At 46.2% G+C, this 18,138-nt stretch overlaps 1 protein-coding gene across 22 annotated transcripts in view; it reads left to right on the top strand.

Moving 5' to 3' along the window:
- Positions 1 to 18,138, top strand: part of DCUN1D4 (defective in cullin neddylation 1 domain containing 4) — an 84,291-nt gene that overhangs the window by 8,484 nt on the left and 57,669 nt on the right. For 7 of the 22 annotated variants that reach the window (XM_081590274.1, XM_081590205.1, XM_081590282.1 and 4 more), the window contains exon 1: positions 2,345 to 2,448. The exons of 7 other annotated variants lie outside the window; for them this stretch is intronic. In XM_081590274.1, the coding sequence (XP_081446400.1) occupies positions 2,424 to 2,448 (25 nt within the window). In that variant the 5' untranslated portion in view covers positions 2,345 to 2,423. Of the gene's footprint in view, positions 1 to 2,344; positions 2,449 to 2,728; positions 2,918 to 3,386; positions 3,480 to 4,052; positions 4,126 to 9,048; positions 9,110 to 14,087; positions 14,144 to 18,138 lie in introns of those variants that run through there. 8 more of the 22 variants (XM_081590293.1, XM_081590379.1, XM_081590351.1 and 5 more) reach the window with 6 other exon arrangements.

The following is an 18,138-nucleotide window of genomic DNA, read 5'->3' as shown; positions in this document are numbered from 1 at the left end:
AGACTGTGAGCTTTGCCTCCCAATCCTCAGGCTACAGCTGACTCATTATAAACATCTGTGTAAATTACTCTCTAGATCTGTTTTTTTCTTTGAAAATAATCATACGGACCCGACTGAAAGTGATGCTGGAATACAACAAAGGCTGTATATTCTGTACATTTTTATGGACAGCACGTGCCAGAGGACAACGTTGGGTGCTGGGGCAAAGCAGCTGGCAGGTGCCTCGTGTAGATTAATATTAATATATCAATACATTATTAAATAGTTGGCTGCAAATAAATCAATATAGCAAATGACTACCTACAACAAATTAATTTTGGTCTTATTTTAATTTAGAGGTGTCAAGTAATAAGTCCATTTTTGTGCAAAAAAACATGTGTCTCAGCCCTTTAAGTACCATGATAAGCAGTAAAAAGCCATACAAATATCACATATTCAAAATATTATAAACTTGGATGAACTATAAGTATTTCTTAGATGTGTAGAGTAAGTTGAAAACACAAATGGGATAAAGAATGCAGGAGCAATTTCTCTGCTCAGGCTAAGGACAGACGTTCTTACAATTAGATCTGCCCCCAAAGGATGCCTATTTCAGAGTCCAGAGGTACCTACACATCTCTGCAGGGCCCAGTTGATGCTCTGTTAGGTTAAAGGTCACCAATGATGCGATGAGATTCTTGTCTTGTCTGAATTGAACCTGAAGTGGATAAATTCAGGTTCAATTCTGAGAATCTATGATTAGATGGAGTGATTCATAAGTATTTGAATGATAGAAGCATGATAGATACAAAATGAGACATTAGGGATTAAGAAAGATGGAGTATATTACAAGGGGAGTGGTGTGGGACAAAGGAACTGGTTTCATCTTGCTCTTTCAAATATGCTGTTTTGGGCCTTAATATTTATGCCCTGATTTGAAACATAAATTTCAGAACCCTGAAACTCAAAAGCTTTGGCTGTATAAGTCTAAAACCAAAACGACTCATTTGTTCAGTTCAGTCGCACAGTCGCGTCCGACTCTTTGCGACCCCATGAATCACAGCACGCCAGGCCTTGTTACCAGCTGTTTTTAGTGTCATCCATTTTCTAAGGCGGGAGGGTGGAATGGCCTAGCTGCAGAATGGGGCAAGGCTTCTGCACACAGAGAACTGGTGTTTGTGTGTTGCGGTTGGGATAGGAGAGGCGGTCCTCCACTAATCTCTCAAAATATTATTCCGCTACAATAATATGGTGAGTGTGATGAGTTGGTTTGAAAGCCTTGCGAAAAACTCGTCGGAACTCTGGAAAATGGTGAGAATTCTTGACTGAGGAAACTCAAGGGTCAGAAGTCATCTAAACTAACGCCTTCCTCTGCCAAATAACAGTTTTCCGGACCGCTTCTTGTCGTCATTGACTTAGGTTCACTTAGGTGACGCTTACTGTCCTTCGAGGGCTGGTGACTTGAGCCCTGAACTTGCTCAGGTGCCAGACTGAGCCCGAAGCTCAGAGAGTGGCCCTTGGTTTCCTGCGTGTGATCTGCGGGCGCAAAAATGTGTATCACTGACCATGCAGCAGTCGAAGCCTTTAGGACAGCTCATTTGTGACGAAGGAGGAGGAAATGTGTTGTTGCTGGAAAAGAAGCGCATTTCGAAAATGAGGACAGAACGGACTGTTGTGACCTGTTGTACAAGAAAGAATTTGTTCCTCACCAGAGGGTTTGCTGGAAATAAAGACGCGGCGATTCTTTACCAGTCTCTAGCTGCAGGAAACAGCCAGCAAGAGAAGTCCCAGTCCAACTTCGTCGCGGACTGGGCTCCCGTAGAGAGCCGCTCGGAGGCGTGCGAGACAAGCAGGAGACTCCGACGCGTCGAGACACGGGGGAAGAGCTGGTTCCCCTACTCTGTGCAGCGGGAACAAGCCGCACCAACAGCTCTTCCCTTCTCCGTTCTTTGGGAAACACTTCGTTCGCTTTGTTTCAGACGCCGACCCATCTTTCTCGGTTGGTCTACAGCTCCACCAGTCCCGCCCACCAGGGGGCGGGGCTCCAGGGTCAAGGTGGACCAATTCCCCAGCCTCGCCCCTACACGCGCTTTTGGACCCCGGGGCTGAGTGACAGCGGCCAGGTCCAACCTGCTATCCGGGAGCATGGCCCCCGCCAGGGGCGGTACGGGGACGAGGCGCCGGGGCCAATCGTATTGGACTTCAGGGGGCGGGGCCTCTTTGCCAGCTCCGGACCAGCTCTCTCCGCACTCTTTTTGTCAAATGAGAGACGCGGGTGGGAGGCCCCTCAGCCGAAGTTCAGCCAATGGAGGAGGCGAGGTGGGCGGGCCGAGAGTGCCCGGCGGCGGGTCCTCAGCTCCCAGCCGAGGTGCAGCGAACCGGTGGGGGGACCGCGAGGCGAGCGCGGGAGCTTGGGCGGCGAGAGCGGTGTGAGCTGCCCGAAAATGCACTCGGATGCCGCCGCTGTCAGTGAGTAACAGAGAACCAGCCAGCTGGGAGCGGGCGGCTGCCAACACTCTCCGCTCATCTCCTGCAGTCCCCGCCTCGCGCCTCCTGTCCCGAAACGCGCCGGGATCCCCTGCCCGGGAGCCACCCCTTCCCCTCCCGGGGCCGGGGCGGGCGGTGACGCTGCGGGCGGCGCGGGGCGGGGGCGGGCGTGGGGGGAAGGGGCCGGCCTGCCGGGGGAGGGCGGAGGTGAGGGGGGTGGGGACTGGCTCCATTTCAGTGTTGGGGGAAGGGGGGGCGGGACGTGCGATGAAGGGCCGGGACCAGAGTGTCCCGGGTGAATGGAGGTGGAGGCGGCGGCGGGCGCTAGCGAGCAGGGTTGGGGGTTGGCACCGACGGGGGGAGAGAGAGAGGGAGCGAGCGAGCGAGCGGGGCGCAGGGGTGAGGATTTCCTAGGGGCTGAACGGTGCGGGCGGCTCCGTGAGAAAGGCGGGTGAGTGCTAGGGGAGCGCGGGGGCGGGGACAATGGGAAGAAGGGCTGGATGGCGGGGGTGGGGGGGAACAATGGGGTGGAGGATTGGGGGCAGCGGCCGTGCGGGGCAGGAGGGCAGGCAAGGAGATGAGGGCTGATGTAATGGGAAAGCGAGATGGTGGGAGGGATTGGGGTGTGATGGGATAGTTGGGGAGTCCGGCGAGCTGGAGGGCCATAGGAAGCGTGGAGGGGTAGAACTGGGAGTGGTGAGAGGGGGCCGACGTTGGGGTAATAGGATGGAGCAGGTGTTGGGAAGATAAGGAAATTGGGAGTGAGAGGAGAGGCAGAAGGTGGTTTGGGGTGACAGGATGGGGGCAGGGGTAGAGGAGGTGCTGTGGGGGTGAAGAGCTAGTTGGGAGGGAAGAGAGGTTGGGAGGGGCCGGGGCAAGGGGAACACTGTCTTGTCCAGATTCTGTCCGCGCGGGGCTCTGGGGGGGGAAGGTGTCGGACTGTGTGTCTGGGGGAGGTGTATCCTTCCCTGGATTACGGCTGGGTCCCTTGAAGGGGAGCCTTGAGCTTCGGGGTATAAGGGGGGCGGGGCTGGGGTGGAGGGGGCGGGGGAGGTGCCCTGAGGTTGGCGCTTGCCGCGGTTCCCCCTGAGCGGCGGGAAGCGAGGTCAATGCTGGCGCGGGCTATGGCTGCGGGACTGGGAGGCGGGGCAGGGGAGCAGGCTGCGGGTTTTCCGCTGTGGGTGTCGGAGGGGTCGGGCCCTGGAGGCCAGGGGCGGGGCGGCGGGGGGGGGTGGTCCCTGACGGTCCGAGGATTTGGCAGTCTGTGACGCAGTTGTCTAATTTCTGATCGTCAGGTGTGGAGGCTGGTGCTTCGGGATCCGCTTCCCTGCCGGGAGGGCCGGACCACAAACCCAGTGCAGCGCCCGCGGGGCGCGACCTCTTCCAGCCGTGCGGAGAGGGCGCTTTAGGGGTTTCCTTTAGGGTCTGGCACCAGTCGCCGGGTGTGAAGGGGAAAGGCGGTCCCGCGGAATTCTGGGACTTGTAGTCCGGACCGCGGTTGGGTTGGGTGCACGTGGGTAACTGTGGAAACGAGTCCCAGAATGCAGCGCGCCTCTCGGAGCCTCCCAGCTCCGCTAACTCGTGCTGTATTCCCCGCGGACCCTAGCGCGCTCCAGGGAGGCGCTCCTGTCCCCTGGGACCTTCTCCCGGTGTCAGCGGGTGGGCGAGAACCAAGCCAAGCGCAGTCCTTTCCCACTTGGGTTCTTTATCTCCAAGTTGAATATACCCCACTTGCATTTGGTGCCCTTACTTGTAGAATAAATGCTTCGTCTTGAACCATTTAATACATAGGTTATGGAAAAACATTGAAGATGCGACGCAATTTAAAGCAGCGTTTAGAATAGTGGATCTTTGTGGCTTCCTGTGTATATAAACACCAGGTTAAAAGGTTCCGTCTTAGTTAAATCTGGGAATACAGTGGAGACACGTAAAAACCTTGTGAAGATAGTATAAATTGGGTTTGCAGTTCTTGGGCCGTTTGGATTGCCAAAGTTTAAGGGGACTTTGGGGAAAAAGATGGTCATGAATTTAGTGTGTGTGCATGTACGTGTGCGTGCTCAGTCTCTTCAGTCCTGTCTGACTCATTTGTGATCCCGTAGACTATAACCCGCCAGGCTCCACTGTCCATGGGATTTCCCAGGCAAGAATACTGGAGTGGGTTGCCACTTCTACTCCAGAGGATCTTTCTGACCCAGGGATCAAACTCGGGTCTCGTGCGTCTCCTGCAATGGCAGGCGTATTCTTTACCACTGTGCCGCCAATTGAGAGCTGGAGGTGGCTTAATGGCATTGCGATGAAAATGATCTCATTTATTTAAGCCAGCATGAAAATGTGAAGATGGGCAAAGGGAATATATGATGTCTTCGGTTTTCAAAGAAGCATGGAAAGCAAATGAGACTAGAGGAAGGTAAACTCAGTGGAGAGAACCTTAGGTTTTCATGTGGTTTTTTTAGTATTAGAAACCATCCTTTCAGCCTGTAGACTCTGCAGACATCACATCCTTTGCCAGTTCCCTTTACCATTTATATGCATTGACGACTCCAAAACATGTAATGTGGAGGGCTATCAGGTTAGCTCAGAAATGACAAGAGTTTTTTAATGTGATGTATAAGGTATTATGAAACCATTGGTAGCATGGTCACTAGAAGAGTATTGTGATGACCCTTATGATAAAAATTTTACCAAGAAGTCCAAAGATTTGGGAACTGTCTAGTATGGTTACAAATAAACTGAACTTGAGTGCTTGACTCAATGAACTCATATGGTTCATTTCATAATGGCTGAAAAACTGGGCAATGTGTGATTTTATCAGGAAAAGATTTATATCTGTTTTATATTTTACTTAAGCTTATGGTGAAATATCCAGGAACTCTTTTGTGATATGTAAATATTTAACCTGGTTGTGTTTTCCTTTTTTTTTTAATGTGCATGTGTCATGAAATTTGCTCTTGAAAAGGGTGAAGTGTATGAGGTTGAAAACAAGAGCTGTAACTGTCTTTAAGGTGGTGTTTTTAAAGAAAATATTAGGCCAGTCATTTTGTTCCCTTTTCTCTTTTTTCAATTTCATCCCAAAGGGCAGGTGCCCTATACATACACATGACTCTCTTCCCCAGTCCTCAAACCCGGGGTTCCTTTACATTATTATTGTAGCATTTTCTGCTATGGTTTTTAGGTTCCTCTTTGATTTTTGGTCTTTGGGGAGGTTGTTTTATTTTCTTATGAGCTTAGTTATGCATTTAAACAGATGTTTCTTAAACTTTACCCAGAACTTTTGCGACTGTTTGAAGCAGATGGTTCCAACTTAAGGATAGTTTGACTTTACAGTGGTGCTCAATTGATATGCATTTGATGAAAACTGTACCTTGAATTTTGGATTTTGATCTTTTCTCAGGTTAGTGATGTATGGTATTAAATTCTTCTGACACTTGAGCGGTGGCCTCGGCAGCTCCCAGTCAGACACATAATCAGGAGGGTGAACAACCAGTACAGTTACAACCATTTTGTACCCAGACAACCATCCTGTTTTTCACTTTCAATATAGTTTTCAGTAAATTACCTGAGGGGACTTCCCTGGTGGTCCAGCAGTTAAGACTCTGCACTCCCAATGCTGAGAGCACTGATTCCATCCCTGGTGGGGGAACTAAGATCCCGCGTGCCACATAGCATGGCCAAAAAAAAAAAAAAAATTACCTGAGATAGTCAATATTTTGTTATAAAATAGGCTTGAAGTGAGAGAATTTTGCCCAGCTATGTGTTAACATAAGAGTTCTGAGCATGTTTAGGATGGGGTAGGCTAAGCTGTTATCTGTAGGTTAGGTTTATTAAATGTATTTTTGACATAGGATATCCTCAGTTAAATAGTGGATTTACTCAGGGCATAACCCAATTGTAAGTAGAGGAAAATCTATAGTGGGAAAATTTTCAGGTTGTTTTACCAGTAACATTGCCAGAAAAGAAAGAGCCCCTCATTTTCTCCCTTGGAAGGGAAAATGGAACCCGCTCCAGTATTCTTGTTTGAAAAATTCCATGGACAGAGGAGCCTGGTGGGTCACAGTCCATGGAGTTGCAAAGAGTAGGACATGACTGAGCTCACATTTTCCACTTCTGAGAATTTCTGTACTTTTGTTTTTTCTTCCTCTCTTCTTGCTCCCAAGTACCCCCTATTAACACTTGATCACATTTTTTCAAATGTTATTTATCATTATATCCATTTCTCTTTAACTGCTCCCAGAAGCTCTTATTTATTGCTTTTTTCCTGACAGTCATATATGTTTGCATTGCTCTCATCTCAATAATAATAGTCTTGTGTAGTCAGCAGTGTAAAAAAATCATGGTTTCAGAAACTGACCTCATGATAACTTTTGTTGTATGATTTAGGATGCCTTTGGCAAATGAATAATCAAAAGTGGCTTAAGTAATAGAGCTTATTTTTGTTCAGTAGCAAGAAGTTTTGAGATGGATGGTTCTAAGGCTGGTATAGAGTCTCAGTATGTCTTTTAAGAATCTAGGCTCTTTGTATATTTTTTTCCTTTATTGTTAGTATTTTGGTTTATCAGGAGCCTTAGGCTCATTGCCTCATGTTTGCAATGTGGTTGCTGTAGCACCAGACATCATGTCTATGTAAGAAAAGGATGAAAGCAGCATATTTCCTTACAGTTCCCTCCCTTACAGAGAGGGATCTTTTCTGGAAGGTCACCTTGGAGACTTTCCCTTTAGTCTCATTGGATAGAGTTGACGTCGTGCCACTACTAGTTGTAAGGGAGGTGGAGAAGGTGAAAGTCTGGCATTTTTAGCTTCTGTTGTGGGATCCAGACTTCCCTAGGTCAGAAGAAGGGTGAGGAGAATGCTATGAGTTGGCCACCTGTAGTTATATCCCTGAATCAGCTACTTTGTCCAACTGTCTTTGACTTGGTCTCAATCATTTTTATCTGTTGATTTATTTTCTGCCATGTTCTAAAATAATTAGAGGAGACTTAATAAATACAAATAAAATTCTGTCAAGAGAAAGAAAATACAGATTTACAAGCTACACATAAATGCTTGCTGTATGTTAGAAATGGGCCATGTATTTGGCACTGAGCTTCCTAGTGGCCAAAATAAAGATGAAAACAAGACCAATTCATTTTTTTCATTTGGTTAATGAAACTGCAGTTCATTTAGTAACCCAGGCTGGAAGCTTAGACATTGTTCATCCTCTCTTTTCTTGGTTGATAGCGAGTGCAAGCTTGCATCTCTTCCTATGCCTGTCCTCTCTGTTCCATATCAATTGCCATCGCCCTAGGTCTGAGCCATCCTTTTTTATAATAACCAGTAATCTTTTTGCCAGGCTCAGCCTCCTATTTATCCTCTTCATCATCAGCTGAATGTTTTTGTCCTTATGACCCCTCTACCCTAAAACCTCAAAGGCTCCCAGTTGCTTACAGGTGTCTCAGAAGCTGGGGTTGAACTGGTTCTATAATTTAAGCTCAGTTTCTTTCCCCTGAACCCTTCCCCTCCCTCTGCCCTCAGTGCCACTTCTCTTAATTGTTCTTTTTTCCCACTCTAGCAGACTCCTTCCCTCCACTGAATCTCCAAGGACTGTTGACTTTTATTCTCAGTTTTATCTTATTTAACAGTAGCTGTGTGTCTACTTACTTGTCCCTTTTCCAGTTAGACGGTAACTCTCTCTTGAGATCTGGGACTCGATGTTAGTATCCATGCTGTGGTCCAGTGCATTGCATTGCTTAGGACCTCAAATATGTAATGAACTGAACTTAGATGGTCAACTCTTGAGCAATTAGTGAATTATCTGAAAGATTTTAATGCTTGCTCCTGCAATTCTGCTTCTGAGATGTCTTTTGTTATCTTTTAGGTTTTTCTTCCGGGAATACAAATTTTCACTTATTCATTCCCTGCCCTCTTTTTGGACAAAGTTGTCCTATGCAAGCCAATTTAAATAATATGTATTTTTAAATACATGCAGATATCAGTTTTGAAGAATGTCTGTGGCATGCAGAAGTTCTCCAGAAGGGAGTAGCGTGCCGGTGATGTGCTGAGGGACAAGAGTGTGCATGTGACAATATGTGTGTCCACTTCTGACCTGGTGTGTAATAGGCCGTGGTGGGGAAGGTTTGGGCAGGGCTTGGCCGGTCTGATGGCAGAGGGCCTGAAAGTGTCTGTCTCCCTTCTTCTTTTGTTTTATGACCGGAGTCTGGTCCTAAGGGTTTTCTTGTTGTTTTTTTTTTTTTTAATGTTAAGAATACATTAAGCTCACCAAAGGCTGTCTTTATTTAGGAAGTAAACTGTGTTAGTTGGAGGTGAGTTTTCTGAGCCTCTGACATTAATGCTGACACCTCTGTTTAGGGGACCAGCTTAAATTACAGTCAGTAGCCTTTCATAGCATATTCTTTTTTTTTTAATTCTGAGATTCAGGTTAGCAGAAGTACCTTTTGAGGTACTTTATTCTTTTAAGCAGAACATGCATTTAAAGATATTTGTGGCTGGGACTTCCCTGGTGATTCAACGGTTAAAACACCACACTTTCACTGCAGGGAGCACAAGTTGATCCCTGATTGGGAAACTAAGATCCTGAATGCTGTGCAGCCACAAAAAATAAAAACAAAAACAAACCAAAAAAAGTACTAAAAAAATAAATAAAATATTGGTGGCTATCATTCAGTTCAGTCGCTCAGTCGTGTCTGACTCTTTGTGAACCCATGGACTGCAGCACACCAGGCTTCCCTGTCCATCACCAGCTCCCGGAGCATACTCAAACTCCTGTCCATGGAGTCAGTGATGCCATCCAAACATCTCATCCTCTGTCATCCCCGTCTTCTCCTGCCTTCAGTCTTTTCCAGCATCAGGGTCTTTTCCAGTGAGTCAGTTCTTCTCATCGGGTGGCCAAAGTATTGGAGTTTCAGCTTCAGCATCAGTCTTTCCAGTGAATATTCAGGACTGATTTCCTTTAGGATTGACTGGTTGGATCTCCTTGCAGTCCAAGGGACTCTCAAGAGTCTTCTCCAACACCAGAGTTCAAAAGCATCATTTCTTCAGCACTCAGCTTTCTTTATAGTCCAACTCTCACATCCGTACATGACTATTGGAAAAACCATAGCTTGGACTAGATGGACCCTTGGTGGCTATAAGAGAGGCTATTATATTGGTGGCTATAAAAGAGGCTACAATTTTTGGCTTATGTTTCAAATAGAAAAAAATACTGAAATGCATTTTAAATAGAATCATGTATTTTAGCAATCGTTGCATGACTGTTCAGATCTAAGGATCTTTTCTCTATCATGTCCAGTATTATGGTAGACAAAGTATTTGCTGCTTTAGATTTGAATTGTTTTTCTTTTAATCTGAAGATGCTGTTAATGAGTTATTTTCAATCTAGGAAGGTAGGCTTTGTAGTTTTTGAAACTACTAATTAATATACTGGTGGTGGTGGTGGTTTAGTCGCTAAGTCATGTCTGACTCTTTGCGACCCCCATGGACTGTAGCCCACCAGGTTGCTCTGTCCATAGGACAAGAATACTGGTGTGGGTTGCCATTTCCTTCTCCAGGATATCTTCCCAACCCGGGAATTGAATTTGTGTCTCCTGCATTGCAGGCGAATTCTTTATCAACTGAGCCACCGTAAAGCATTAAATAATATGTCAAAAGACCCCCACTCTCCCCAAATCACATTACCTCTGAGTATGATTCTTTTTAATTCCATCTTTGAGGATTGTTTTCCTTGTGAATATTTTTTGAAAACCTTTCATTACTTGCTGTCTGTGTCAGTAGTATTTGCAAAGATGGTGTGTCATCCCTTTATATCTGTGATGGCTTTTGCCAGTCTTTGGGGCCCTGGTTCTTCCTCTGATTGGGGAATTGTAACTGTCAAAGCAGAGCTGCCCAGACACACCCACACCAGAGTGTGATTCTGAAGCTGAAAGCAGGTCCAGGTTATGTCAATGGTGCCCTCTGCCCTTAGATGTTTTGGTTGTACAGCTGGTATGATGGGTCCTTTGGTTTTCCTGGAGATGGTGGGAACTATCCAATAACCTTAAAAAAGAAAAATTGCTGTTGTGTTTAAGTTATCTAGTTGGTTTCTGATGCTTGCAACTAAGAATTCTGACAAATTCAACATCCAAACCTATTACTGGTCGATATTTGGCAGAGGCCGTTGTGGAGAAGAGCAGTGATCTGCCTTTCCACCCTGCCTGGACTCTGTTCAGAGTCCAAGAGCCCTGGCTCAATGTGACGCAAAAGACTGAAGGGGGGACTGAGGCAATGTCGGTGGTAGGAGCTGCGTTTGTCAGTGGTCACGCAGGACTCTGAGGCATGCAGTCACCCCACTGATCTCACTGTGTAGAGCTCTTTACTGCTGTCTTCTCTTAATCACGTCTGTGTCCTCTCCCCGGACCCCAAATTGTTGAGAGTATTGCCGCTGCTAAGTCGCTTCAGTCGTGACCGACTCTGTGCGACCCCATAGACGGCAGCCCACCAGGCTCCCCTGTCCCTGGGATTCTCCAGGCAAGAACACTGGAGTGGGTTGCCATTTCCTTCTCCAATGCATGAAAGTGAAAAGTGAAAGTGAAATCGCTCAGTTGTGTCTGACTCTTAGCTACCCCATGGACTGTAGCCTACCAGGCTCCTCCGTCCATGGGATTTTCCAGGCAAGAGTACTGGAGTAGGGTACCATTGTGGAAATAATACTGGTAGAATATTTATTTTGTTTAGCCAAAAATCATATCTAATAGTCCTAATTGCTTTTTAGTTGACTTTATTGAGTGTAATTAATTCTATAAAATTGTACCCATTTGATAAATACGTGTGTGTATGTGTATGTGTGTGTAACCACCACAATAATTAAGCTATAGAACATTTTCATTACCCCTCAAAATACCCTTGTATTCCCTTGCAGTCTATACTTCTCTACTTTCCACCACAATATCAGCTTAGGCCTCCTCCATGTTATTTGATGATTTGTCATTTTGCTGTTTGTGAGGATATTACAGTATAAAAAGATATAATAATCGCTTCTTACTGAACTATTAAATCCAAAGAAAAACTAACAGTGCTGCATAAATTATAAATCTGACAATTAATACTTTACACATAGAATTGGGTTGAATTAGTTGACTTGTTCCCTTGAAAGATTTTTCTGGTGGATGGCTTTTCTGTGGACCAAAGGCATACACTTCTAGGATTAGTTCCTTGGATGAGATGATTTGTTTTCTGGGTCAGGTCGGGAGGCAGGGAAGCATAGTAGGTAAGTGTGGGCCCTAGAGTCAGAATATCTGGGTTCTGCCCCTGTTAGCTGTGTGAGCGTGGATAAATTACTCAACTACTCTGTGTAAGCTTCAGGTTCCTCATGCATAAAGCCACCTACTGTAGGGTATGGAGTTGTTTAGTCAGTGGTGTTTATTGAACACTTACTGTCTGGCTGACTTTATTTTTCTGGGCTCCAGAATCACTGCAGATGGTGATTGCAGCAATGAAATTAAAAGATGCTTAGTCCTTGGAAGGAAAGTTATGACCAACCTAGACAGCATATTAAAAAGCAGAGACATTACTTTGCCAACAAAGGTCCGTCTAGTCAAGGCTATGGTTTTTCCAGTGGTCATGTATGGATGTGAGAGCTGGACTATAAAGAAAGCTGAGCACCAAAGAATTGATGCTTTTGAACTGTGGTGTTGGAGAAGACTCTTGAGAGTCCCTTGGACCGCAAGGAGATCGAACCAGTCCATCCTAAAGGATATCAGTCCTGGGTGCTCATTGGAAGGACTGACGTTGAAGCTGAAACTCCAATACTTTGGCCACCTGATGCGAAGAGCTGACTCATTTGAAAAGACCCTAATGCTGGGGAGGATTGGGGGCAGGAGGAGAAGGGGACGACAGAGGATGAGATGGTTGGATGGCATCACCGACTCGATGGACATGGGTTTGGGTGGACTCTGGTAGTTGGTGATGGACAGGGAGGCCTGGCATGTTGCGGTTCATGGGGTCACAAAGAGTCGGACACGACTGAGCGACGGAACTGAACTGAACTGTGTACTAAGCCCCATTCTTCATCTGTCATGAAGTTTTCATTCCAGCATGGGGAAAAAGGTAGATAATAAGAGTGTGTTCCATGGTGATCAGTTCATTCGAGAAGAACCAAGCAGGAAAGGGGAGCACACCTGTGCCCCAGATGTGCAGGGGAGGGGAACAAGAGCAGAGGATGTTGTAGTTTACATGGCTTGGTCAGGGAAGGCCTGAAGGAGGTGAAGGGGGCATTCTAGGGAGAGGGAATAAAATTCAGAGACTCTGAGGAGGGGAGCAGACCTGTGTTTGAGGAATGGCGAACAGGCAAAGTGTGCTTGGATTGGAGTTGGGGGTTGGGCAGAGAGGAAGAGTAGGAGGCAAGATCAGGAGTGATCCTGAGGATTAAATTAGATAGAACACAAAATGTTTAGAGAAATGCTTGGCACTTTTCTGTTTTTGTTACTAATGATTACTGTGTAATGATAGTTTTCTTATTAGGCTTTAAAAAGAGCCCCTTGAGGGACTTCCCTGGTGGTCCAGTGGCTAAGACTCTGCTCTCCCAGTCCAGGGGGCCCAGGTTCTATCCCTGGTCAGGGAACAAGAGCTGACATGCCACAATTCAAGATCCCATGTGACTCAGCTAAGACCCAAAGCAGCCAAATAAATAAATGAAAGGAGACCATGGAGAGGAGAAGGGGTCATAAGAAAGAAAACAGGCCAGTGAGGCATTGCCTCACTTAGTCACTCACCAAACCTTTGAGGTTTTTCCTGTAGCCGGGTGCTGCTGTGACAAAGACAGCTGAGCCTAGCCCTTGTGTTTAAGGAGCTTCCTTCCAGTACTTAGTGGTAGAGGCAGAGAAGTCCTGGACAGTTGAAATATGGAACAGAGAAGGTTAGATGGATGCCCAGCAGGCTTGGAAACAGGTAGTCATTAAAATTAGACTTCAGGGAAGTGAAGTGAAGTGTTAGTCGCTCAGTCGTGTCTGAATCTTTGTGACCCCATGGACTGTGTAGCCTGCCAGGGTCCTCTGTCCATAGAGTTCTCCAGGCAAGAATACTGGAGTGGGTTGCCATTCCCTTCTCCAGGGGATCTTCCAGACCCAGGAACTGAACTCTGGTCACTTACATTGCAGGCAGATTCTTTTACCATCTGAGTCACCAGGGAAGCCCTTCAGCGAAGGGTTAGCTGTTGTCGTGCAAGCTTAGCTTTTGAAGTTCTATTTTGTGAAGGAAAAGATGGGTGTGTGCCTGCGGGGGTGAGGTGGGAGGGTGCTTTCCAGGTAGAGGGAGCAGCCTGGCAGTAGCAAAGGAGTTGGGTAAGCCAGAGCTAAGGGGAATCAGGTGGAGGGGTGGGCAGGAGCCACATGGAGAGGGCTAGAAAGAGGCTCCAGGGAGTGGAAAGGAGGTGAGGGGTAAGAGAGAAATCAGAAGATGTGGGATGCAGGGAGAAAGGAAGAACAAAGTGGGGGGGTGTGTGCTGGGAGTGGGGAGGAGAGGGACTGACAACATGTTTATACACAGTGATTAATCGTGGGCTGTTCGAGTTGCTGTGCCTGCATTCATTCATTTAATCCTCGCACCAGCCCTTGAAAGTAGGACTATGAATGTACTGTTATCATCTCCATTTTACAGGTGAGGAAGCTGAGGTACAGAATGGTTAACTAACCTTCTCAAGGTCACACAGCTGGTAAGTGGTGAGTTGAGATGCTAACTCAGGCATTCTGACACTGGTGTTTAGGTGCCCACGACTGCCTATGAAATAACGTGTGTGCTTAGTTGTGTCTGACTCTTTGGGACCCAGTGGACTGTAGCCTGCCAGGCTCCTCTGTCCATGGAATTTTCCAGGCAAGAATACTCTGAAATAATACTGTTTTATTTGTGCATTTCATTTAATCCTTTGGTAACCTGGCAGGTATATTGGAATTCTGTGTTTTGTCACTGGCCTATGAATGCTGATGGCAGAGCCTGTTGTTATGATTATCTTTGTTTTGCATTTGGTTCTTTTCTTCTTGGAATGGATCCCAACAGGGTCTAGGATGAATTCTTTCTTTCCCACTCCTCTTTCATTTCTGCCATTTCACAATGAAACTAGTCATTTATTTAAAAATGCATTCTAGCTGGGCAACTGATTATGGCAGAGAAGAGTATTTCCATACTTTTTCTTGTCACTGATGAAATAGTCATTTTTAGTCTTAGACTTTATTTTAAACAGATATTTGTATTAAGTACCTTTTAAGCATATACTTTTTGAATATAGGAGATACCTAACATCATTGCCGAAAAGCCAGAAAACTTATAGAGCTGCTAGTGTCATTTTTGTGTAACATCTTTGAACTGATTTCTTATCTTTTTCTGTAGTTGAGGGTGAGTTTAAGTCTTTTTCCCCTTTAAGATCTCTTTCTACAGATTCCATTCCCAAAATTAGACCACAGATTATTTGTTCTTAATTAAACAGGAAGCTTGAGAAGGAGTGTTGAACATTCAAGTCCAGACAGCTGGCTATTGACGTGAGAGTTTTAAAGACCTGTCCCCTTGTCATTCTTCTGCCCTGTCTTTTTGATCTTCTGGATTCTGTCTGCCTTAGTCTCTTCCATGTTGAATAATAATAATAGGGATTAAAATAATGAACCTTTGTTGGTTCACAGTATGGGCCAGTGCTGTGCTGAGTGCTTGGCACACACCCTAAGAGCCTGGTGAGGAGGGGCCTGCTGTTTGATTTAGTGAGGCTGGGTAACAGGAAGGTCCTTCAGCTAGGACACTGCGGAGCAGGGACTCTAACCCGGGGCTTTCCGAGGCCAGAGCTGTACTCTTTACCCCAAATCTGGCCTCTTCTCACGTTAGTGAGATGAAATGGATCTGTGTTCTTCAGTGGGTAGGGTGGGGTGAAGCCAGTGAGTCTAGGGCCCTTTGTGTCTTGGGAGAGCAGCCAGTCTGGCCGTCCTGAAGTGGCCGGCTCCTTTAAGATGGTGGCACCAGCAGGCACAGGCTGTGCGGTCGGTGACAGGTACTGGGTGGCATGCCACCTGTCCTGGATGGGGGCTTCTCCTCCCAGCCACTTTTTCAGGTCCTGTGAGAGTTAGGAGGAAAAAGCCAGAAGCGGTGGTGTGCTTGGATGGCCTTAGCTTCAGATCTTGTGTTCAGTGAAAGCGCTGAGTCACCCACGATGACCCAGTCCCATTCCTCCTCAGTTTCCTCCTTTCCACGCTCACTTTCCTGATTTTGTGTCTTGTAAATAGCAAGTATTTATTGATGAGGAGAGTGATGTTCATGCCTTCCTCCTCACTGCCCCTTGATTCCTTTCAGTTTGCACCTAGGTTTTTGACCTTGAACAGCTTGGATCTTGATCTTGTCTTCACACTGCGGGGGGTTGCCATGAATGGGTTGCACTCCCCTCTGGCCTGGCTGAGATTGTGAACTGGATGTGGATTGGGGATTGAATAGAGGGTGGGGACGCACGCTCCTCTCTGGTAGAGTCACCTGGGCTGCTTGAGAAGCTCTGACAAGTCCACTCCTATTTTTGTTTGATTGGCCTGGATGGGGCCCCAACAGTGGGAGTTATTCAGACTCCCCAGGTGATTCTGATGTGCAGCCTCTGGATCAGTGTTCAGTAGCTCAGTGTATACACGGGGTTTGGTTTGGGCTATGGTGGGGAGGGTGCCAAGGCTGCGGCCACCCTCCCCCGTGCAGGCCACCCTGCTCAGCATGCAAGTGACACCGAGTGACACAGAGCCCCGCTCAGGGGCCCCGCTCTGCGTCGGGCACTCTGCTGGGCACACTGCAGCAGGAGCTCGTTTGATCCTCACAGTGTTCTCATGAGGCAGGAGCTGTTAGACCAAGAGATTCCTATTTCTAACAAGTTAGACAAGTGTGCGGTATGAAGCTGGCCCACAAACCTGGCTTTTGGTTTTTCCTGGTTTTGCGGTGTGGAAAACTTGTTTCAGATCTGTGTGTTTTAGTAATTTGGCCTCAAATATGAAACTATTAGGTTTTACAAGTGAGACACGTACTTGTGCCATCTCACATAGCTCAATGACTTATCAGTTGGTGTGCAGAAGCATAAGTTGGTTCTAGAATACCAGTTGAAAACACTACTATTTATGGGGTCAAAAGTAGACTTCATTTTGTGGCAGACATTGTATTTTAAGTCATTTTGAAGTAAAACTCATTTTTAATGAATTTTTAAACTTAAAACTGCATTTTGTAATTTTCTTTTAAAATCACATATGCTACGTATATTTGTGCTCATGTTATAGATCCACCCTGACTTGTAATCTGACCCACTCTATGTGCTGTGGCTTCTGTAACCTTCTAGGGTACGAAGCAAGTTGAATCTCAGTGTTTTAAATGTGTTCCAGTCTCAACATTTTTAAGCCCAAACTCAATACCCAGTCTATCCTTTGTGCATTTCTCATTTCCCCTTCATGGTAAAACTTCTGCAACAAGTTGTTTATGCCTGATAATAGACTGATGCCTCACCTCTTGCTCCAACCATGCCTCGTTTCATTCTTCGCCACAGTTATAGAATAACTTGCTCAATCCAGTGGCTACTTTTTTTTTTTTAAGTCTATTTATTTATTTGGCTGCACCAGGTCTTAGTTGCAGCATTGAGGATTTAGTTCCCTGCCCCGGGATCCAATCCAGCTCCTCTGCATTGGGAGCTCAGAGTCTTGACCATCAGGGAAGTCCCCAGTGGGTACTTTAAAAGCATTTTTTCCCCCTGTTTATTGGTACCTGTTATGTGCTAGGCTTGTGCTTTTCTACGTATTGGGATAAAGTGGTGAACAAAGCAAAAGAAAGTGCCTGTCATCGTGGAGCTTGGGCTCCAGGGAGTGTGACAAAGGATAAAGATATAAATATATATAAAATATTATGTCTGGGTCACAAAGGACCTCATATTGTATGATTCTATTGATAGAAAATGTATAGAATAGGCAAATTTGTAGAGGCAAACTGTAGGGTTAGTGGTTGCCTGATGATGTAGGGGTGAGGGGAAAAATGAGTGATTGCTGATGGGGTGATAAAAATGTTGTTAAATAACATTGTGATTGTTGCGCAGCTGTGAATACACTAAAAAGCATTGACTTGTGCACTTTAGACTTCCCTGGTGGCTCAGACAGTAAAAGCATCTGCCTACAATGCGGGAGACCTGGGTTCAATCCCTGGGTCGGGAAGATCTTCTGGAGAAGGAAATGGCAAGCCACTCCAGTATTCTTGCCTGGAAAAATCCCATGGACGGAGGAGCCTGGTGGGCTACAGTCCGTGGGGTCGCAAAGAGTCAGACACGACTGAGCGACTTCACTTCACTTGTGCACTTTAGATGGATCAATTGTATGGTGTATGATTTCTATTTCAATAAAGCTTTTTAAAAAAGGTCAAAAAGTGAAGAGTGCTGTGTAAAAACCTAACTCTGGTGGGGATGGAGGTGCTAGTTTGGATAGGGAAGTCAGGGGAGGGATGTCTGTCCTCTGGATGAGGTGACGTCTGAACAGGTATTTCAGTGACGTCAACGTCAGGCCAACAACAACAGAGGTGGGAAAGAGGAGGAGGGTATATTAAATAAAATAGATCCTGAGCTAGGAGTTCACTTGAGTAGTCAAGAAGAGTGTGGCTGGAATGGAGTGAGCAGGATAATGAAATGGGATGACTTAGATCAGATCATGTAGGGCCTTGCACAGACTTGTT

This window comes from Giraffa tippelskirchi, chromosome 1 (assembly GCF_054371585.1).
Source record: "Giraffa tippelskirchi isolate mGirTip1 chromosome 1, T2T-mGirTip1v1.2.pri, whole genome shotgun sequence".
Classification (NCBI taxonomy): domain Eukaryota; kingdom Metazoa; phylum Chordata; class Mammalia; order Artiodactyla; family Giraffidae; genus Giraffa; species Giraffa tippelskirchi.
The sequence above is the reverse complement of the archived record's forward strand: the minus strand, read 5'-3'. Positions and strand labels throughout refer to the sequence as shown.